A 23,100-nucleotide genomic window follows, 5' to 3' on the forward strand; every position below is an offset into this window, starting at 1 on the left:
GGAGCACCCAAAATCACTACTCACTTCTGTATGCAGTGTAATTGTAGCTGTGTGTCTGTCCCAGGGTATTCGAGAGGTAAGGTGGGTGAGGTAATATCGTCTAATGGACCAACTTCTGTTGGTCTAATGGAACGGGGTGCCCAACTTATGAACAGCGACCTGCTTCAACACGACATACTAGTGGCTGATTCAGTCACGTATGGTCGGCTTGTTTACACCATTTTAGTTTACTCAAGTGTGAAAATAGACATTAACCTGAACTTAAAATATCAATCAGTACAGAGGACTTTAAATCTTAGGGCTAGCCTACACTAGAAGCGCGGATGTCGCTGTGCTGCTGTAATGCATCTGGTGCCAATGTTCTATGCCAATGGGAGAGAGCTTTCCCATCAGTATAATAAAACCACCTCCACAAGAGGCAGTAGCTATGTGGGCAGGAGAAGCTCTCCCACTGACATTGCGCTGTCCACACTGGCTCTTAGATCGGTGTAACTTACGTCACTCAGGAATGGTTTATTCACACCCCTCAGTGACATAACTTATGCCAACATTAACAAGTCCTTATTAAAATATGTAAAATCTGTTTGGCCCACACAAGATTGTGCTTAGGTTTATGTGGCCCTCCTGTTTAATAAGGCTGGACACCACTGCAATAGAAGATATTACCTCACCCACTGTGTCTCTCTACTCACTTCTGAAAAGTCTTGACTGTAATCTAGCTTTTTCTATTGTCAGTTAACAATGCTGCCCTCTTGTGATTATAACGAGCTTATCGCACTCTCCTAGCTTTGGCACTGGATAAAGATGTCCAAAATTTAGACCACTTAGGCTATGTACATACTACAGCTTAGGTTGGTATAAGTTATGTTGCTCAGGTGTGTGAATAAACCATCTCCTGTGAGTGTCGTAAGTTAACACCGACCTAAGAGCCAGTGTGGACAGTGCTCTGTTGGCAGAAGAGCTTCTCCCATTGACATAGCTACCGCCACTCACGGAGATGGTTTTATTTGGCTGATGGATGAGCACTCTGCCATCGGCATGGAGCGTCTTCAGCAGATGTGCAGTGGTGGCAAAGCCATGTGAGTAGACATGCCCACTGTCTCTCTAATATGTAGTGTAGTGATCTTGGAGGGTAGTGCAAATAAAAAGAGGGAATTAAAGGTATTAAAACAGGTTTATCATGAAACAAAGCCACCGTTCTCTCAGAACTGACATGCCACTCTCCTCAATAAGGGCCTGATCCTACTCCCCTTGGAGCAATCAGGACAATCAGTACTACAAAGCAGAGATGTAATAGGTGTCTGTAGAATGGTATAGGATTAGGGCTATTTGATAAGACTCACTGATAGTGAGGGTCCAGATTGCTCTCCATCAACTAAAGCATGGCGCCCATAGAGATTTCTTGCACCAGCAGGTGGATGTGGAGAGAGCAGAGGATTAATATCTTCCACTGATCTTCTTGATCGTCCCACCTAGAGGAAGAGAAAGTTATACATCTGAGCTCTTGGTGGGAGAGGAGGCTATAGATCCTGTCATGGAACACTAACCCAGCCTTCTGCATCCAAGAATAACTATCAGCTTTGGCAGGTGCTTAGATCATTATTCTTTAAATGGAAGAAGAGACCCAGGTCTGACACCAGAGCAGGAGGAAGGGGCAGATGAATAGAATGGGAGAGAAGCAAGGAGAAAAGAGAGGATGAGAATCGCCCATTCCTTTTGATTCCCAGGTCTGCTGCTTCTCTCCCATCTTTCTGTTTTTTCCCTTTTCCCTCTCCTTCTAGTCTTGTCCAAACACCTGATTAATCCTACCAGTTCCACTGATCCTCCCCTTGTTTCCGTGTATGTTTTGAATCTTTGCTCTCTCCCTCTGTATTTCAGTCTCTTACACTTTGTTTTGTTTGAAGCCTCGTTTCTTTTCTGAAGTTAGAGGATCTTCTGCAATCTCCTACTTCCTTCCTTTGACATCTGTTTCCTCTTAAAGTTTCCATATTGTGGTGATTCTCCCTCTGGCAGTGAAGGGTTGGATGTGCCTTTAGCCCTTATCCCTTTTACTGTCTAATCTCAGATCAGTTGCTGGCCAGATTAGCGGAAGATGGTGGAGAAAGATGTAAATTACACCTTCCTGCATCAGCCTGTCTCTTTAATCTCAAAGGGAATTAACCCCAATGGACAGAAGACAACCAGAATCAACCATAGGGTTCCCACAGAGGGGAGCAGTTTTAGTTTCTGGTCAGAAGTCCAAAATTACCCAGCACTGCAGCAGGCATTGTGCCATAAAGGGTCCTGAATATAAACTTGGGTAGACTTTAAAACCACAGCTTCTCTCCAGTACTTCCTGGACTGGAACTGAGGCTGTAAATATCACAGAATTGGTATTTTCATTTATTTTTCCTTCTCCTTGTCGCAGTTGGAATGCAGAGAAAAGTGAAACTCAAACCCCTAAGCGGTTTGCATTCTTTCTGCACGTCATCAAAGGACCAGACAGCTTCTTAACATCCCCAATGTTGCCAACTCTCATGATTGTCATGAGTCTCACAATAATTACTGTTTTTCTCAGAGACCCAGCTCCTGGAGTCAAGAGGAAGTGTGATGATTTCAGCCTTCATTCTTAAAGAAAAAGTCAGTTTCTAGCCCTCATGGCTGTGGAGAAAGCTTCAAAATGTGACCCCAGTGCACCCTAAGGGACCAAAAAGCAGAAGGCAAATAAAAAAAATATATGGAGATATACCTATCTCATAGAACTGGAAGGGATCCTGAAAGGTCATTGAGTCTGGTCCCCTGCCTTCACAGCAGGACCAAGTACCATCCCTGACAGATTTTTGGCCCCCTTAAAGATTGAACTCACAACCCTGGGTTTAGTAGGCCAATGCTCAAACCACTGAGCTATCCCTCCCCACAAAACAGAACACCCAATCTATTATTTTTACATACTCTCATGATTTTAAAGCCAATCTCCTAATTTTTTAACATGTGGGACTGGCAATACTGCATGCCCTCTGCTGTGTGTGCATTCTTACTGATAAAGAATAAGAGACTGCCTGAGAAGATGGGATCCCCAGTACGGTCTTCTAAGCGCTCCAGCCAGGAGTTGAAGAAATTCAGCTGGAGAGATATTCATGCCATGTGAGGTCTATGGCTTCCTGGCTAGAACAGCCGCTGACTTGCAAGGGATTTCCACAAACCCAGTGCTGCACCATGGAGCCCAAACACAGTGGTTCCAGAATAAGGACTCCTGAAGGGACTCCACCCCATCGTGGGGCTGGTTCTGATAAAAATCATGCTGAGGCAAGTAACACAGAGCAAGTTTGCCAAGTGGCTCAGTACACTCACACGACACATCCTTACCTTGATTCTCTGAACCCGCTCCTTCCTCACAACATTTTCCAGTTTTCTTTTTATTTCTAGCTGATGATGACGCTGCCAGTGTAAGAAAGCCTATTAATTACCATAATGAGGTGTCAGTGAACACAACAAGGCTGAGCTCCAGCTTTGGGTATTTCTCATATGCCCTCCTGGTTATTACACCCATTGATCACTGCTCAGTAACTATCACTGACTTGTCTTACACTTCAGCATGTGAAATCTTCCCTTTCCAACATTAACATTTTTAAAGCAATAGTGGCCCAGTCAGCTTTTACTTCTGCAAAGGCTGTTCCCCCGGACAGGGCAGAATATAAAGGGCAGAATTGTATGGCCAGAGGGAACGTTGGTGGTTTTTTTTTCCCCTTTCTTTTCCTTAGAAAAGTTGCATGACAATCAGCTTAGTGAATACCACAGCCATAAACAACATGTTTCATTAGCACATAGTTGTACTGCCTCAGGAACGGACCAGGGCTCCCTCTAACTCCAGGGGGAAGTAATTGCTACTGGACTATAATTGTAACAGATTCCTTCCTCCTCCATTAGGATGGGGGGTGGGACAGAGATAGGGAGCAACGCCTTTGCTGTGCCCATTCTTCTCCTGTTGCACAGTGCCATCGTGTAGAGCCTGCACTTACCTAGCGGGAAGCAGGCTGGAGAGAGGCCAGGAGCCAGAGATGTAGGGGGCTGCTGAGTAAGATACTGGGTCTGGTTTCATCCATTATGTCACTTAAGTATCAGTTGAACAGATGCTTTGCAAGGAAAGCTGAGAGTCTCAGCTTCCTGGAGAAAGCTGCATGGGAGAGGGGAAGCGACTGCACTCCAAGGGGGAGGGAGAGGGACCAGTCTGATTCCTCTGTGTCGAAGCAGGGGGCAAGAGAGAATCTTGCCCCTAACTGATGTTTATTAGGAAGCAAGCACCTGTGTGCTACAGGAGCTCCATATGGACTGGATGAGAGTGCCTGTAAATGTGCTGAGCCCCCTTACTTCAAGGCCGAGGGAGCGTGGAGTCCCTCTGGAGGCACTCCACAGCTTACAGAGGCAGGCTATAAGATCTAGGCAATCACTCAATGAGCAGCCAGAGCCTTATTCCCCACTGCCCTGCACTTTGTGCAGGCATTTACACCTGTAAGTGTGCTGCCAAATCAGAATGCCACATGCACTTACACCAGCAGCAGTTTTTTACCTCACTGTGCACTAGTGTAAACAACTACACCAGGTGGAAGGCAATGAGGTAGCAGTAATTCCCTAAGTGCAGCATCCTCCCTTCTATGTAAAAGTGACAAAGGGAAGCTGCACCGAGCACTCCAGGAGCAACATGGCAAGAGAACCAGCTACCAGCAAGGACACCAAGACCTAGGGTATGCGGATGGCCTGCTCTGCAGATCTGTTGGGGATCTAAGAGGCTGCACATTTGCAAGCTGATCTCTGACTTACTAAGCCATGGCCATACTCCCTTTCACCTGTGTGAGTGAGGGGATCATGCAGTGGAGAAACTGTGACTGGATACTCACAGCCATGCCCCCCTTAGGATTGGGCCTTCTATCTAGAATGGATTTTATAAAATGAAGTGGATCCACGTGTGTAATCTGTTGTGGGAGCATCTATGAGTCCTTGCCATGGACCAGGACCCCATTTTGCTAGGCGCAGAACAGGACAACAGTCCCTGCCCCCAAAACTGTGTGGGGCGGTGTTACTGACAGTCTGAGAGTCTGTTGATTCCATCTAGTTATGAATTTCAGAAGGCAAATTTTCTACTCCAATGTTGTGTTGTCTGGTGGAGACAATAAGATCTGTGATCTCAAAAACAGGACTGAAGCAGATGCTTTAATGCTTGACACTACAAGCTGCATGGTGCAGGCTTGAACAAGGAATCGGATTATTTGAATATTCAGATTTAAGAATGATGTTAATCAGAAAACCATTAATTGAATATTTGTTAAGAAGCCAAGATGGGTAACACAAACAAGAGTGACAAGGGCAGCTATTTAAATGCCAGGCTCTGCAACCCATTTGAATTTGCAGCTGAAGCTTGGGATCAATTTAAGCTCAGATTCTTTAAGGGGCTTGTGAGCTTGAGCTAAATACAACATGATTATGGAGATAATTGTGTTTAAACAGATGTTAGTCATTTTTTTTTTCATTTTCGGGAATGGAAACTGAGCTGCAGATGGTGAGGGCCGGAGAGTTTCAAAGGGCTGTGCTGTACCCAGACCCACAGTTCAGAAAAAACACAGAAAAGTGTATAACAACATTCAAATTCTCAGTTCTAACTAAAGCTAATAAGTAAAGTATACTGAGGTGACTAGATCTTTTGGCACACACGAGGGGTTGTGATTTATCTGACCCTCGTTACCTTGGGACTCTGTCTGAGTCTGAAGTGGCTTCCTCTTCTCTTCACATGGCTGGCGGCAGCACACTAGGCACATCTTCCACCACCACACACAGAGTCTTGTGGATGGAGGGATGAGTGTTGAGTTTGGGGGTGTTCCAGAAACATTCTCCCGGTTGGAGTCATCAAGACTCCATTCCCTCCTTTCCATCAAATACCCCTCTTCTTGGGGGCAGCCCCATGACACACCAGCATTAGTAAACAGCCCTTAGACATGACTAGGGACTATTCTAAAAGGCCTATATGTGGATAATGTGTTCATACCTCCATGTCAAGGACCTTGTGAAATATGGCCTGAGCTAGGCATTCCCGTACGTATCTTTGGTGATCCCTCCTCATAGCATTTAGCCGATACTCCTTCTCAGATATTATTCTTCCACTTCTTGAGATCTGCCATAAGCAAATAAAATATAAATATAGAGAAAAAGAGAAGAGAGAACAAGGTGTATTCTAAAGAAAGCCACACAAAAGGAGAGCAAAACTACTTGAACACATACACCATTTCTGCACCTTTACTATGTCCCCCACTTCCATTAGAGACCAGAGAGAGACAAGGTGGGTGAGACAGGATCTTCTACTGGACCAACTTCTGTTGGTGAGGGAGATAAGCTGTTGAGCTTACACAGAGTTCTTCTTCAGGTCTGAAGGCAGCACAGAGAGGCATGGAGGCTTGAAGAAGAGCTCTGTGAAAGCTAGTCTCTCTCATCAACAGAAGCTGGTCCAATAAAAGATATTACCTCACCCACCTTGTCTCTCAATATCCTGGGACCAACCCAGCTACAACAACACTGCATGAAACAATTAAAGACAAGAGAGATTGCTGAAATATAAAATTAAAGGTATTAACTTAATTTTGAATTGGAATTTTGTAAATTTGCTAGTCGACTTTATAGGCAATAGGTTAACTTTGACACTGTTTTTTAAAAACAAGTCAATCATCTAATAGCATTTAATTATGACTTACAGATTCTAAGAAGAACCACCAGAAATATGCAACAAAGACATACTGGATCTATTGTAATCGTTCAAAGAAAAGTTCTCCTCACAATAGATTTGAAATACAAGTACAGTGACACATCTTAATAGCAGCCTTACTGTGTGGTAATGCACTGCCATTCATGTGTGGTAATGACTTACTGCAACTCTGCCACAAGCTCAGGGCATGCTAAGATTACCCAGGGCTTATGTACAGAATTGATTCATGCCAATAATGGTCTCCAACACCATGGAGACAGATGACTGATAGACGATCATTTATTATTAATTGAAACCGAGGCATTGTCCCTTAACAGCTCATCACGAGCCAATCAAAGTTCATGATCCTCAGCATTCAGAAGCAGTTTTATTCTGCTGCTAATATCACTTGGGGAATTTTCATAATACTAGAAAATCCAAACTGGGTCATAAGGAGGTTTGTTTGTTTTTTATTGCTGTTGGAATTTTTCCTGCTGGAATTCCACCAGTGTCCTCTCGTCCAATCTCCACAAATTATTAATTTAATCCAATAATATTAAATTGGGAGAAAATGAATGATTTGTATTAAGTTAATACCTAACTTAGGTATGAGAATTGTCTCACACGTGGTATAAACAGAATCAGTTAACGTTGCCTTGTCACGTGCACGCCCCCTACCAATAACGAGTTAACACATTTACAGCCCAATCACATACGGTGGTGCTGTGCATCCCTCGGCCTCCAATGCTGCAATGCGCTAAGTACCTCCAGCCGTGTACTAACTGCAACTTCCTCAACTCCCAGTGAAGTCTTTGAGGCCACTTAGCACATTGCAGTAACAGGCCCAGGATTAGCACCTGTCCTTAATTCTCTATAATTGTCCAGATTTTAGCAGCACAGCCCTGTGTCCCACAACCATGCTATATTTACAGGACCCCAAATCCCATGCTATATTTACAGGACCCCAAATGCCATATGTGATCACACTGTGATGCTGGGTGGTAAAGCAGTGGACGACCTTCTGATGCAATGAAAAGGTCATATTACATCACGCAGGCATGGGATGACATCAAGATATGTGTCTGTTTAGATGGGCAAACTTTTAAAAAGTGGCAACCCTACCTCTGTACTGAAAAGCAAAAATATCCAGCAGTGTGAGGTAAAAGTAACAAAAAGGGAGCCTTTAAAGCCTACCAGCCCTGATCGCTGAAGATGCCGTCTTATCCTTGTATTGCTGAAGTATCCAGCCAAGTGTCTGTCTGTAAGGCTGTTGTAGGTTGCAAGTGACCTGAAACCAATAAATGAAGTCATCATGGAGACATTATGTAAACCCAGAGTTTAGCGTTAAAGTTATAAATAATCTGTGTGAAATTTAGATGCACCAAGTGCTGTCTTGAAGAATCAGTTCAGGCACTTTGTCAGATAAATAACCTTCAAATGTTCCATGGAGGTAACATCCCCCTGTTCCATGATTTACATCCTCTCCAGAAATCACTCATCCTGTGATACATAGGCCCTTTGTTTGCTCAACATGAGACAAAATATCAACCAGTAAAGACTGTTTTCACTGTGGACCCCAAGCCACAGTTCTTGCTCAGATAAAATTCCCATGAGATGTCTGCCAGAGTAAAAATGGCTGGATTTATGGTAGCTTAATATCATACCCATAGCATCAATGAACATTCAGACATAAGTAATTTGGGGCCAGATTGGGCTGCTTGGAGTTTGAGTATAGTGACATCGGGAGGGGAGGTTTCAAGGAGCCAGTTGCAGCTCTCTAATCCCAACATGTCTGGTCCTGGTGCAAGCTAGAGTAACAGAGGAACAGTTCTAATTTGCATCAGTGGAAGATCAAGCATGCTAGAAATCTGCTTCCTTACACCCCTGTCCTTGTCTCCAGCACACCTCCAACATGCACCCACCATCCTTTTACACTGGCGCTGGAAGGGGATGGTGCATAAGGTGGTCTCTGCCCACTTTATGCAGCCAGAGTTCACCTACACAGAGGAAAAACTCCACTGGCCTTCTCCAGCTGATTTAAGTCCTCTTTGTGCTACTTAACTAGCCCAAAATGGAGATAGCAGACCAAAGAATCTGCCTCTTTCAATATATACAATCAAAGCAGCCATTTCTAGCCCCACTAAATATAAAGAACACGAGTCAGTCTGTCTTTCTTTTCCCTCCCGCAGGTGCATAGGGCATCCGACAGTTTCCACCATTTATTTCAGTTTTGTGCTGATATGTTCAGGCTTCTGAGTATCTTGTTAAGGGATCTGGCTTCTTTCTCTATTGCTCTGCAAAATGTTTCTCTAGGTCATGCTCTTTTTCCTCTTTCCAGCCAGTGTCCATATAATCACTACCCATGGGAGTCATGCCATTGGCATCCTTAAATACTGTTTCTATAATAAACCCTGGACCCTTTTTACTTGTGCTGGTTTGAAAATTAACATACAAGGTGTCAGTCCAAGATGTAAATTTCTTTTCTAAAAATGGTCTATTAGCTTAAGTCTCCACCTTAGCATTCTTCTTGAGTGTTTCTTCTGGAGTTATGAATCCGTCTGTCTTTCCAGAGTATCTCTAGTTCTAATTCTTCCACTACTGCAATGCCCATAGACATTATTTAGGACAATTAGTTTAGAAAACTAAAGGTCACAGCTGTGTATGTCCAAAAGAAGAGCCCAGTCTTTCTCTTTATTTTAAACCACTCTCTCCACAAGGATTCAGCTACGTGGTTGTTTCCTAGGAGGAAATGTTGCCAGGCCAGCAGGCTACTTTGCTAATGAGGCAAGGCTTGTTTAAAGAAATGAGTCCTGCACTGGGCCTTAAAAGTGGCAGAACTCAAGCTCTGTATGAGATGAGATGACTAACTCATGGCAATAGGATTAGTATCTGTCCCACCTATTTTAGGAGCTGTTTAAAAAAATTCAAAAGGTACATCAATGCATCTAGAATATATTATTTAAACAAGACACACAAGCCTACATGTCCCACATAAATATGCCTGAATTCATCTGCACAGAATTTGCACTGCATCATATTCACACATTTCATGACATTACAAGATCATGATGCTATGCTACTATGCTTTAGTCTGCACTCACCATATGGCAGCTGTTTGTTAAAAGTGCAGCTGGTAATGGTGAGATTGCTCCTTCTGTCTTCCCCCCACTGTAGCTACAGCCCATTACAGAAAAACATTAGATCCACTCTGCAAGGTTGAGGATCTCAAGCTAAATAAGGAAGTCAATTTACTCCACAAGCCACTAAAGAGCTGGTACAAAAGGCCAACATGCACACTCATCTCTTATGAGTGTTCTGTCTGCATGAATTAGAATCTGGACCTGCCGTTGTACGGATATCCTGAGAACTGCAGACACACATTTTAAACCAGAAGCAGATAATATGAAAGGGAACAGTAGGCCTTCCCACTGTCCCCTCCAAAAACTGATATCAAATGCTATCATCATATTTGGAAGATCAGCTTTGTACTCTCCTTGGCCTAGGAATATGCTGCGTGCCCAAGAGGTTGGGGAAGGACCCTCATCTAAGGCCAGCACTAATACAGAAGAAGGCATGGTGAAAGATTGTCACTAGCCTTTCAAGAATGTAAGTGCTACTAGCCTAGAAAGCTCAAGATACAGAATAACCCACCCTGATGTACAAAGTGGACCTTGCAAGGAAAAAGTAGTTAGATATCCCATCTCTCTTGTGCTGCACTCTGGCCTTGAGATTTTAAGGAGACCAGCTACCTAAATTGTAAGCTCTTCAGTGCAGAGACTGTCTTTTCGTTTTGTGTTTGTACAGCACCTAGCATAATGGGGCCCTGGTCCATGACTGGAGCACCTAAATGCTGCTGCAACAGAAGTAATAACTACATAAGAACATAAGAACAGCCATATTGGGTCAGACAAATGGTCCAAGCCCAGTATCTTGTCTTCAAACAGTGACCAACGTCAGGTGCTTCAGAGGGAATGAACAGAACAGGAAATCATTGAGTGATCCATCCCCTGTCGTCCACTCCCAGTTTCTGGCAATCAGAAACTAGGGACACCGAGAGCATGGTGTTGCATTCCTAACCATCTTGACTAATAGCCATTGATGGACCTATCCTCCATAAATGTACCTAATTATTTATTGAACACTGCTATAATTTTGGCCTTCACAACATCCCCTGGCAATGGAGTTCCACAGGTTGACTGTGTTCTGTGAAGAAGTACTTCCTTCTGTTTGTTTTAACTAGTAATAACTACAATAGATGATTACAGAAGCTAATACTGGGATATTTAAAGGACCCAAGGAAGCTGGATAGCCGTAGCCCATTGAATTTAAATGGGAATTGGGCTCCTAACTCGCTTAGACTCCAATGAAAAGCTCACTCTGAATACATATAGCACAGGTAAGTGAGCAGTGAGGGTGTACATAATAAACCTCCACACATATTTTAGTGTGTGAGCACTAAGGAATGGAGAATTATTTCGGGTATAACCAAGCTTAGTGGCATTATGATAGTAATAATACACAGCATTTATAAGCAGATATGACAGTTCTAATATAGTAAACTAACATTAATTATTATAGCATCCCTAGGAAGAATCTATATGAGAATCATTTTATAGATGGGGAAACTGAAGCAAAGAGATTTGTATAGAGCCACACAATGAGTCAGCAGCAGAGCTGGTATTATAATTCAAGACCTCCTGACTCCTAACCTGCACTTATTCATTGATTCCTTATGGGATTAAACATGACAGAAGGAATATGTGGGCTGAATATCAGGAAAATTATTTTCCTTCCAGATTGTGGAATAGTAAATAAGGTCCAAGCAGATTTTAGCACACTGTCCCAAGAGAAAAAAGGTGGAAAATCATTACTTGGGATGTTTAAAACTAGAACAGCCCAACAAAGAGCTTCAAACGATACTACAGGGAACAAGATTCCACTAGCAGAACAGGGGAGAGCTCAAGCATCAGGTGCACTGCGCTACACTTGAAACACGAGAGGAACTAGAAGCAAAGATGGGTTTGCATCACCCGTTCTTCCCCCTGTACTGGAACTGGTTCAGCCCCAGTGCAATGTGAGCAGCTTCACGACTGCTCTAAACTGCACTTGCTTCTAACGGCCCCTCACAGGCCATTGTGCTGGCTCATGATTGATGGCGTGCAAAGTGCTTGGGCTACACCAGCTTCTGCCCCAATACGTTAGTGGTTTGGGGGCAGTGTGACAGAGGGCTCCATTTGGGGCAACTTCAAGGCCCCTTCATGTCACTAGAGAAGCACAAAGGGGTCCCAGTGTGGTCCAGAATCTGATCCAAGATAATTTAACCTAATGGCTCTCTTCCATCTCTATTTTCTATATACTAAACATCCTTTTAATACACATGACCATCCAGAATAACCAATGAACGTGTCTCTTGTCCTTCTATCAGTTTTTCATTATTAAATAAGTGAAGGAGGATGGTCAGGGAGCCAAGAAATGGGGCTTCTGTGCCTGCCTCTATTCCAGACATGTTGGGTGACCTTAGGAAAGTCTCCACTAACTGTAGGCACTTCCATTTTTGGGTGCGCAGTCTGAGATAACTAGGGGCTGATTGTCAAAGGTACTGAGTGCTCACAGCTCCATTAGAACCCAATAGGAGCTGCAGATGCTCAGAAGTTCTGAAAATCTAACCCACGGTGTCCCACCTGGGCACCAAAAACTGTGGCATCTATTAGTAAATATTTATGGAAATTTAGCACCTTTGTTTCTCAGCTCCCCCTTCTGTAAAATGGGACTAGTAATATTTACCTCAAGGGAGGAGAAAGGTTGAGACTAATTAGCTAATTAATATTTGTGTAATACCTTGGCAGTCTGACAGAAGACACTGTAGATGAATGAGCAATCTGTTGAATAGTTTCAATCTGAGCTGGGAAGTACATTTTTGCCTGTAACTTTCAATTGGTTTAAACAGGCTTCATTTCTATTACACAGCGGTGAAATACTATATATAAAAGAGCTCTCAAGGAGATGAGGGGAAGACAGGGGGGAATTATCCTGAGAAAACCATGAGGAAGGTAACAGATTTCTCAGCAATATATTGTTTGGTTTCACAATAATCTCAAATGGTAGCCTACACCAGACAAATTACACTTTAAACAAACAATTTAGTTTACCATGTTATGCATGGAGATTAAACACTGGTACTATAGCAACTGTTTTATGTTACTTTCTTTATCCCTTGTTTGCATCTGCATTTGAAACTGCCAGATTATAGCGATTATGCCAAGTATTGATTTACACAATCACTTGGCAATGCTGCACCGTATTAGTAAAGACAGAAGAGAAACTTAACCCAATATCCTTTTATTTATTTCCTTCCATTTTGTATTTCATGGGTCATAAAACAAGTCAGAATACAACTTATCTCTGGGCATGTACGAAACCTAGCTCTTGGTAGACTTACGTTCTTGAGTCTCCTTTGAATTATGAACAGACAGTTCCTCAAAAATAATTAATTCAAAGTTCAGTTGGATACTAGAGAGGGGTGGGGGCAGAGATGTTCTTTGGGGGCCTAATTAAAAGCCCATTGAAATCAAGGGAAAGAGTCCCACTGACTTTAACAGGCTTGGGATCAGGCCCATAGTGCTCACCCAAAGCCTGTGCTTCCTACCCTGATTGGGGTCTGATTTGTAAAAAAAAAAAAAAAAAAAATAGCATGTAACTGATCCATACCAGGTGGTGAGACATCAACTGGAATTCAGATTTGAGTCCCATGCATGGAGTATGGGCCCGATTCTACAAAGCCTTGCTCAGGAGAGTCATCCAACCTTTCATAAATACTGAACTGCTTACATGACCAAGGGTGGTTGCTATCGCTTAAGACTATGCAGATGTGAGCAATACTAACACTGTGTAGGGGCTGGCCCCAAAGCCCACTGAAATAAATCAGTAGCCCTTGGATCAGGCCCTGTTAGCACTCCAAAAGGATTGTGTGCATGCATATTGTTCATATGGAATGTATTCCATGTAAGACTTTTACCTTCCAAATGAAAAGGCACACCGTTTATTGAAAGGCCTGAATTTCAGACTAGGATTGTGTTCTCAGGTGCTGAAAGCTACCTATGGCACACATATAATGTGTTCGTTGTTGTGACAAGGGCACTAGCAGCAGTCTTCTCACGTCACCTCTCCCATCTATGGAGTGCTCTTTACCTCCAGCACCAGCTAATTCACTAATGATATGTGGAGATAAGATTCAGAAAAACATTTATCGCTTGTGGTGGAAAAAAGCAGGGAAACAGTCAAGAAAGATTAAGTAACAATATCGCATCACTGTAGATGTAGGTTTAGATATCAGCAAATATTTTATGATGAGTTATTAATTAGCTTTAGGGCATCAGGCAACCTCTAACTTTGGGGAGTTAGGCTGAAACTTTCCCTGGAAGCAGGTTCTCCCGTGACTAGCTATTGTAGGATCTCCTCCTATGAAGCACTTTGTATTGGCCACTGTCAGAGACAGGCTACTGAATGAGATGGCCCAGTGATCTGATCTAGTATAGCAATTCCTGTGTCCCTGTACTCCTAAATATTGTGAGGAAGGACATGTTAGCGTGTTCGCTGTTGTTATGTTTCAAAGGCCACATCCCAAAGATTAAGATATTTAAGAAGCTACAGACAAATGTCACCCGAAGCTCCTTTATGGAGGACAAAGTGCATAAATTAGATGCAGAAAATCGAGCAGAAGTGAACAAACAATTTGTGACAGAGACACAACATAAACAAGTTAGTATCACTGGTCTTCTGCTACAGGTATATTCACATAGCCTGTTATTGCTATGACTTAAAAAGCTCATCTCCTCTGGAAATTTTATTACCATTTCCCTTTTCTTTGCTATTTCATATGTGCTACGTTGCTTGCTATATCTATTTTTTTTTCTCCATTTCATTGGTCTCACTGTTTTATTCTATATTTAATTTTGATTTGTAATTTCTCTATTGGCCAAATTAGAATGCCCAAATCCCACATTCAGGTCAGTAGTTAGGAATTTACATGTGTAAATGCCTATTTGGGTGCTGAAAAACAGGAGATGAATATCCTATTAAGGCATCTATGCTAGGAAATTAGACCGCCATATATTTGCATTCATTTTTCAGGTGTTTACTACAGAAGGCTTAGCATTGCCATTCCAGAAGGATCCATACAGGTTTTTATCTCGTGTCCAAAAGTAGCCACAATTCAGTCCTCAAGCAACCAACCTACTCAGGGAAAGGAGCAGCAGAGGATCTGTGCAGGAAAGGTCTTCTGGCCATGCTCCTAACCACATCTTGCATGCTCCTTCACAGGGAACCCCAGGGATAGCTCAGTGGTTTGCACATTGGCCTGCTTAAACCCAGAGTTGTGAGTTCAATCCTTGAGGGGACCATTTAGGAAACTCGGGTAAAAATCTGGGGATTGGTCCTGCTTTGAGCAGGGGGTTGGACTAAAAGATCTCCTGAGGTCCCTTCCAACCCTCATAGTCTAAGTAGAACCTCATATCACAGAGCCATGTGCTCTCTCTGCAAGTTCCATTTCCTCCCACTTTGTGTGGCAGAACCTCAGCAGCTCCACTGAGAAAAGGACCTTCACAGCTGTGAATCTGTCAGAACCACTGAAGTACAGTGGCAAATTGCAGCCAGCCAGATAACTGACAAAGGATGCTGCCTACCAGAAAGGAAATTATGGGTAAATGCACTAGGGCAACCACCTCCTATCTGAAGTACCATGGGAGAGATCTGCACATATTTGGAGTCATCTCTGCTCACTTTGCTGAGCAAGGGTGTTGTGTTTTGTTTTATTTTACTTTTGATTCTTGTTAGCACTGCAAAATATAAACAGGAGATTGAACTGGATTCTTTTCTGGCTCATGCATCATGAGTTAACTTCTTAACTAACTTCCTGTCAAGGAATAATACTCAGGACAAAGAACTCTATGCTGTGGAGTTACTGAGAGACAGTAAACATGGAAAACCCCTGGCCTACTTTACAACCTTTCAATGTACAAATACCATTTAACATAAATAGTGTTTTATTTTGCTTATAATAAGGAATTAGAGCTTGTAGAATTTGAAAAAAACTGAAAAATATTTAGACAAAATTTTCAAAAAATTCCTAGTGATTCTAGCAATCAATTAATAAAGCACAGATGCTCTTAGTCTGTTTATTTGCTGCAATGTCACTAACTGTATTACACCATGAACAATTAACAATAAAGATTTGATCAATCAAAATAGTGTTAGCGGTCTACACAGACCTTGTTCAAATATACTTTCCAATCAATAAAAATGGTCATAAAAATCATGTACCCTCTCCTCACTCTTGTATACCTGCACAGAGAGCACACACAATCTGGCCTACAATAAACTCAGGAAATTTGCTAAAATGCTCCATTTCCAGCAAAGCTGTTTGGGGGCAAGAGGAAATGCCTATCACAGACAGCTTGGCCTTACATGATCCAGAACATGCATCATTTCATTTGCTTACAACTCACACTTTGATATCATTTACAGGGTTAGGATAACATCTTAACAGCCTGTTAAAGAAAATAAATTGCTGTCACTGGAGCCCTCTCTCCTTTTTACCATTAAGAAAAGTAATAAATTAATAAAGACAAGTACAAATACTCAGACTGGACAAATGCCTAGAAACCAACACCCACTGTGTCTCTCTAACATCCTGGGACTGACACAGCTACAACTACACATACAGAAACCAAGACACAGAATTTTGCCTTTTTTAAAAAATTATTTATCAGGCTAACAAAGTTTGCAGCTCTCCAAAATACCCTGCAATGAAGACTTAAGTTATTCAAATACTAGAGTATGTGCTGCTCATTCATATTGCACTTGACTTCAGATAAGTTTCTCTTACTGCCGTGGGGTACCCATTAGAACCATGTCATTTTCACCCAAGCACCCAGCACAGCCTGGTTAAATCATCAGCCCACTGAGCATTTAGTGAATTAAGGGATTGTTTACTTGGAATTTTCTACTCTACAGGGTTCTCATTTGCAACATCAGTGCTGGATATTTTTCAGCAATATTTGGCGTTTACCAGTTTACAATGTACTGTAACTCAGAGACAAACAATATTGTCTCTGTAGTAATTATTTTATGACCATTTTTATTGATTCATAAGTGTATCTGAACAAAGTCTGTGTAGGCTTGTAATGTTCTTTTTATAAATCAAATCTCCATGGTTAATTGTTCATGGTGTAATTAAGTTAGTGATATTCTACCAAAGAAATAGACTAAGAGAGCATCAATGCCTTATTTATTGATTGGCAGAGTCACTGGGAACTACAATTCCTGCTTTATATTGTACAACTGCAGTTTATTGCCACTTTTCCACTTAAACCATAATGAGAACAAACCATTCTAGGCACAGTGGAGATGCATTCTCAGCTTTAATAAAAATTTTAATAAGCTATGGAATCTTGCATTATTTCCAGCTGGTGATATACACGGATTCTCCCCATTCTTATTTATCTTGCAAACAGAAGAAATCTAAGAGAAGTGTGTTATCTTTATGCATTAATTATCAGCCACGAACAGCTTACTCAACACTGCAACACAAAAGAGCCAAACCCTACAGCCCTGACTCCTACAAGAAGTCCCACTGAAGTGATTTGTGAGCAACTTCTTGTGGAGGTAGGAACTTCTCAAGTGAGTAATATTTTGCAGAATCAAGCCTGAAACGAAATCTTGCCATGCCCCTAAGGAAGCTCTGCAGCCATCATCCCCCCAATGGCAATGGGGCTGCTTGGTACAGGAGACCCCGCCAAACTAGAGGTATGCTTTTGGGGTCTGCTTTTTTGCAGAGGGGAAAGCTGATGTTAAATCCCAGCAACAGAGAATTTCAGAGTCCAGCTGGGAGTGTCTGCCTGAACTGAGATAATCATGTGCAGCTGAGCCTTATTACCCAACAAAAAGCTGGGCTACTCTCATTCTTCTCAGAGAAATGGATTTTGCTGTCTATAAGCCAGGACAGGGCACTCCAGAGTCAGAACAGCTGCCTTGATCATATTGTTTGTATATTTACAGATGGTTATATCATTTGGTGTTTATGAACTTAAACTACAGAAGGAAATGTTGCCAATGACTGAGATGGGTTTGCAATTTGTTTCTATTTTTGGAGTGGGGAAGGGATCATTTGTTGAAAAAGAATCTTGTGAAATAACTCTGAAACCTCATAGATGAATTGTTATGTTGCTTTGTTGGGGAGATTCTCTCTCCACCTGTCCCTAGCAAAATGCCCTAAGGCCGAATCTCTGAAAACGGCAGCAGTCTGCTTGAGCAGACCAGAGTCATAAATGATCTGAAAAAGGGGGTAAACAGTGAGATGGCCACATCTGCAGATTATACAAAATTACACAAGATAGTTAAGAGTCCAAAGCTCGCTGTGAAGAATTACAAAGGGATATCACTACACTGGGCAACAAAGTTGTGGATGAAATGCAATATTGGTAAGTGCAAAGTAATGAACACTGGGAAACAACGATTCCAGCAATACACACAAAATGATGGGGTCCAAATTAGCTGTTATCACTCAAGACAAAAATCCTAGAGTCAATGTGGATAGTTCTCCGAAAATATCCACTCAATGTGCAGAAGCAGTCAAAAAAGCTACCAATGCTAAGAATGATTAGGAAAGGGATAGATAATAAGACAAAAAAAAAATCGTAATGCTGCTATATAAATCTATGCTACACCCACACCTTGAATACTGTGTGCAGCTCTAATCACCCCATCTCAAAAGAGAAATTAGAATTGGAAGAGGTGCAGAGAAGAGCACAAAAATGCAAAGGGGGATGGAATAGCTTCCATACAAGGCGAGATTAAAAAGACTCGGGCTGTTCAGATTAGGAAAAAAAATGACCAAGGGGAGGGGGGACGAATATGATAGAAATCTATAAAATCATGTACAATGTTGCTGAGGGGTAAACATTTAAGCTCTGCCTGGAGAGTAAAACCCTTGAGACAATGGAGAAAGAAACAAGTCACATTTCCTAGGAAGAGCAGCTAATCAGTGCTGTTGCAGGTAGTGCTATCTCCTGCTCCCCCCTGTAGTCAAAGCTGTTCTCACAGGTATGGAGTTGGAGAAGACACCAGAAAGAGTCAAGCAGCTTCTCCCTTCCTATAAGCAATAGGTTGGCTCCTCCCACTCTGCTACACCAGGCCTGGGCAGAGGGAGAAGAGTCTCTGCTGCACCCCCCTCACACCGAGGGAAGTAAAGAATATCAGGAGTTGCCAGAGGAGGTGAGGCTAGAGGGAGGAGCATAGAATTGATGTGGGGGCTGGAGGGAGAAGCAGAACAAATGTGATGTTGCTTTTTACTTTTGGAGGAAATGATAAACATCCCACCGTCCACACACACACACTTTTTAAAGACCACTTTAAACACTGGCTGTAACATGATTGGTTTGCTGATCCAAAACCCACTGAAGTCAACAGGCAGATGGTTGATCACTTTGCCCCAATCCTGCAAACGCATGCAGATAATATAATTCACATGATAATTCCATGGAGCCAATGGGAAAGCAGTGTGACTACTCACATGAGTAAATTTACATATGCTACTTAAATGTTTGCAAGAGCAATGCAAGGCCTTCAGATCTGATCCGCAGCCCACTGATATCCATTGGAGACTTTCCACTGACTTCAGCTGGCTGTGGATCAGCTTTACCTCCCTGCTTCATTAAGGAGTTGTGGTTTTGATAATGACAGAATACATTAAAGATTTTTCCATCTATATTGTTCTTGTTGAAAATACCTTCATTTAAGTATTTTTTTCCTAAATTATAGTCACTGATCTTAATTATCCACAGTGCTGTAATTTTCACTGTTTTCACTAAACAGATGGTTACCCATTCTAATCGGACTACTTCACAAGTATTTTGAGAAGTATATTAAGACAGCCATGACTGAGGCATTCATTTGTCTGTAGCCCTAAGTACAATTGATACCAGTTGTAACACAAGGCTCCCTTATGCAATAACTCATGCCACACAACCCTCCAAAAACAAGGGGTTTTCAGGCATTTTTGCTTACAGCCTATCAACTGTACAAACCACACAGATTCACAAATACAGGATACAAATGTTTCCAAAGGTTTTTAAATCATCTCCAAACTATGTTACAGTTACACCTTTTACAGCAGGTCCAGTGGATAGGTACAGGAATGGGAATTCAGCAGTCTGGGTTCTAATCCCAGCTCTGCTATTAATTTGCACTGAGATCTTGAGCAAGTCACTTCAACACATAGGGCCTGATTTGCAGAGGTACAGAATACCTACAGCTTCCAGTGATTTCAACAGGAACTGAAACAGGAGTGGTGTGTACCTTCAAAATCAGGCCCCAGGTGTCTCAAGTTGCACACCCAAAAACTGAGGGACCCAAATATGGGATGCTTTTGACAATGTTGGCCTTAACCTCTCTGTGTATCAGTTTCCCTATACGTAAAATAGGAATACTTACCCACCTTTGCAAAGAGCTCTGAGATCAATGGATATGCTCTACCTAGAAATGCCAGGTAAGGGCTCAGTTCTACAAAGGCTTATAGAGCTGAGTAACTGAAGTTACTGCGAGTTTTGTCTAAATCTGAATGCAAGAGCAGGCCCTAAATTCTTTCAGGTTGTTTGCTTCACTGAATTTTATTCCATTATTCCCATAAAATTAATTACAAAGCCAAATAACCATAAACAAAGATTAGAGTCTTATTTCAAACATGAGGAACGTCAACTGATTTTAACTAGGCTGTTCAACTCTTTAAAATGTATAACAGATACAAATAAAAGGGAAAGAGCATATTTAAATTATTTGTAAAATAAAGTTATGATATAGCTGCCTGTTTGTATTTTTGATGGGGGGGGGGACTAATCTAATACATTCCACTGTGTAATACAGAAGGGAATCTGAGAATACTAGATTCCTATTATTGGTTTGGGTCTTTTTTTTCTGTTAAGGACTGCAGTTCTTTTTAGTAAGAGGTAGCAATGGTTAAGCAACAATAAGAGATCCAAAGAGAGTCAAAATCTCTATTAAAAAACAACCAAGCTATAGAAGCTCTAGCGTCAATACAGCTTTTTAATACTGAATTACCCCACTCTCCTTCCTATTGCCATACTCCTGGAGAATGTGCAATAGGTTAGTCCTAATTCTCCCAACTAGCATTTTTTTTTCTATTTATAATTGTCCATGCAAACATTATCCTGCAAGCACCAACTCCTGTGACTGAGGTTCTGATGCCTGTGAGGGATGCTGCTTGTGACAATTCTTTATTTAAAAACAAATGACGTCTGAAAACATAAAGGGCTCCAGAATCTTCAGCAAAGGAATAATCTGAAAGGTATTTTTGTGTGCTTTACAATAGTTTTCCTTCCATTAAGCATCGGCCCACAACCCTTATTCATTAATTAATCCGCCACCTTCGGCTTTTCCAGCCAGTGAAAGCACAGCTGGCCCAACCCCCTGGCTGCAGAGCTGGAAACCTCAGTTCTCACTTACCCAGGGTGAGGGTGACTCATTTTTGCAGGATGCCTTTTTGATCGTGCAGGAAATGCAAAGTGAGCTGCAGACTGCTGAGTTAATGGCTGGGTGCTAGGAGAAGGCAGCTGTCACAGCTCAGGCTAGAGAGTTCAGTCAGCTGAGCCTTACATCTACCTAACACAAATACCCCAGCCCAGCCAATACCCCTCTGGCCTCAGCTTTGCCGAGCCTTCTCTCTGCCCCTAGCTGCCTGTACCAAGACATCCCCTCCGGTTGCTAGGGGAGGACCACGTGGTGATGCTTTGGCGGAGGCGGGCAGAAAGACGAGCTTAGCCCAATGGCTCTCCTCTCTCCCAGGGCCCCGGTGGGTGGGGGATCTGGGCTGCCACTCATGCTGTGTTGTAGGCAGGTTCCCCAGGCTCCGGTAACCGGACACGGGCACACACAGACTCAGGGCTCGCTCCTCTCTGAGCTGCCGCCTAGTACCATTGGGGGAGCGTTTAGATATTGCGGGTGGCAAAAATGGCTCCAGCGCTCTGGATTTCATAGCACGGGGCCCGACAGAGTTTAATCATTGTGTGGGGTAATAAATGCAGAGGCGTGACGTGGGCTCTGTGCTAAGTGTGACTCCTTGATCATTTTGACCTTCACCGGGCCGGCACTGCCCCTTGATCCAAGCAGTCAGCTGGGCTATTGGTACTGGTTTGTATTGCCCCCAGGTGGCATAAAGCTTTGCAGTCATATAAGATGATGCAGTCCTGGCCCTCAGCCGCATACACGTTATTGGTATCATTGGGAATTCTCTATATCCTACAGATCACACACGTCACCATGCTCAGCAAGGGTCAGACCCATCAGGAAGAGCAGACAGACAACAGTAAATGAGGATGGGGAGGCAGCTCTCAGGTTTTAAGGAAAGCGGTTGGAGTTGCCTGGTTCTATACAATTCTAGTTAATTAGGATTTTTCTTTAATCAAAATGATCAGGCATCCCAGAATAAACAGAGCTAGCTGACAGGAGGTACTGAGACCTATTCTTTGTGGGCGACACCTTCTATGATTTGCTGTGATAGGCAACACATTCTGATCTACATACATTAGGTGCAGTTCTCTGTCTCCCACTGAATTGATAGCAGAGGCTCTTACGTAGACAGACAAGAGCCTAGACGTCATTTGGCAGGCACTATAATCAAATCCATATTAAAGTGTCTTGCCTACCTGCATTGATAAAGTCAATGGAAATCCTGCTTCAGACCAGATATGTTAGAAAATTTAAGATGCTGATGCAGCAACACTCTTCCACATTTGCTTACCTTTTAAGCAGGTGTGTAGTTCCATGTGCTTAAATTGTGTGTAAGAGCCCTTCTAGATCAGAGAATTAATCCATACAAATATTGGTTCACAGTAGGTCTCTGTGCTGTCTCCACCAATACCCTCTTACGCATAGCCTAGAAGTCTCTGATTCTCTGGACTAGCAACAGAATTAGAATGCACTGGAGCAAAGGAGAGCAGGTCTGCTAGCCCCCCACCCAATCCCATAGTGCCATACTAAACCCACACAACCTTGCAACATAGAATCACAGGTCTGGAATGGACCTTGAGAGGCTATCTAGTCCAGTCCCCTGCACTCATGGCAGGTCTAAGGGTACATCACTACCCACCAGATTGGCAGGCGGGGATCAATTTATCATGTCTAGTCTAGACCTGATAAATCAACCCCCAAGCCCTCTCCCCTGAACTCCTGTACTCCAGCACCAGGAGAGGTGCAAGCAGAGTCGACAGGGGAGCGGCAGCAATTGACTCACCGCGGTGAAGACACCATGGTAAGTTGATCTAAGTAAGTCAACATAGCTGAAGTTGCGTTAACTTAGATCAATTCCCCACCCCCTGTAGACC

The 23,100-nt window shown here is 42.6% G+C and overlaps 1 protein-coding gene across 5 annotated transcripts in view; it reads right to left on the reverse strand.

Moving 5' to 3' along the window:
• ERICH3 (glutamate rich 3) overlaps nucleotides 1–21,489 on the reverse strand; it is a 65,728-nt gene extending 44,239 nt beyond the window's left edge. For 4 of the 5 annotated variants that reach the window (XM_032782132.2, XM_032782131.2, XM_032782133.2 and 1 more), the window contains exons 1-5: nucleotides 21,224–21,488; nucleotides 7,901–7,994; nucleotides 6,017–6,142; nucleotides 3,346–3,417; nucleotides 1,344–1,472 (exon numbers count right to left, since the gene is read on the reverse strand). In XM_032782132.2, coding sequence (XP_032638023.1) covers nucleotides 1,344–1,472; nucleotides 3,346–3,417; nucleotides 6,017–6,142; nucleotides 7,901–7,994; nucleotides 21,224–21,243 — 441 coding nt within the window. In that variant the 5' untranslated portion in view covers nucleotides 21,244–21,488. Of the gene's footprint in view, nucleotides 1–1,343; nucleotides 1,473–3,345; nucleotides 3,418–6,016; nucleotides 6,143–7,900; nucleotides 7,995–21,223 lie in introns of all 5 variants that reach the window. The other variant, XM_032782130.2, reaches the window with a different exon arrangement.
• Nucleotides 21,490–23,100: the final 1,611 nt, after the last annotated feature.

Source organism: Chelonoidis abingdonii, chromosome 7 (assembly GCF_003597395.2).
Source record: "Chelonoidis abingdonii isolate Lonesome George chromosome 7, CheloAbing_2.0, whole genome shotgun sequence".
NCBI classification, from domain to species: Eukaryota; Metazoa; Chordata; order Testudines; family Testudinidae; genus Chelonoidis; species Chelonoidis abingdonii.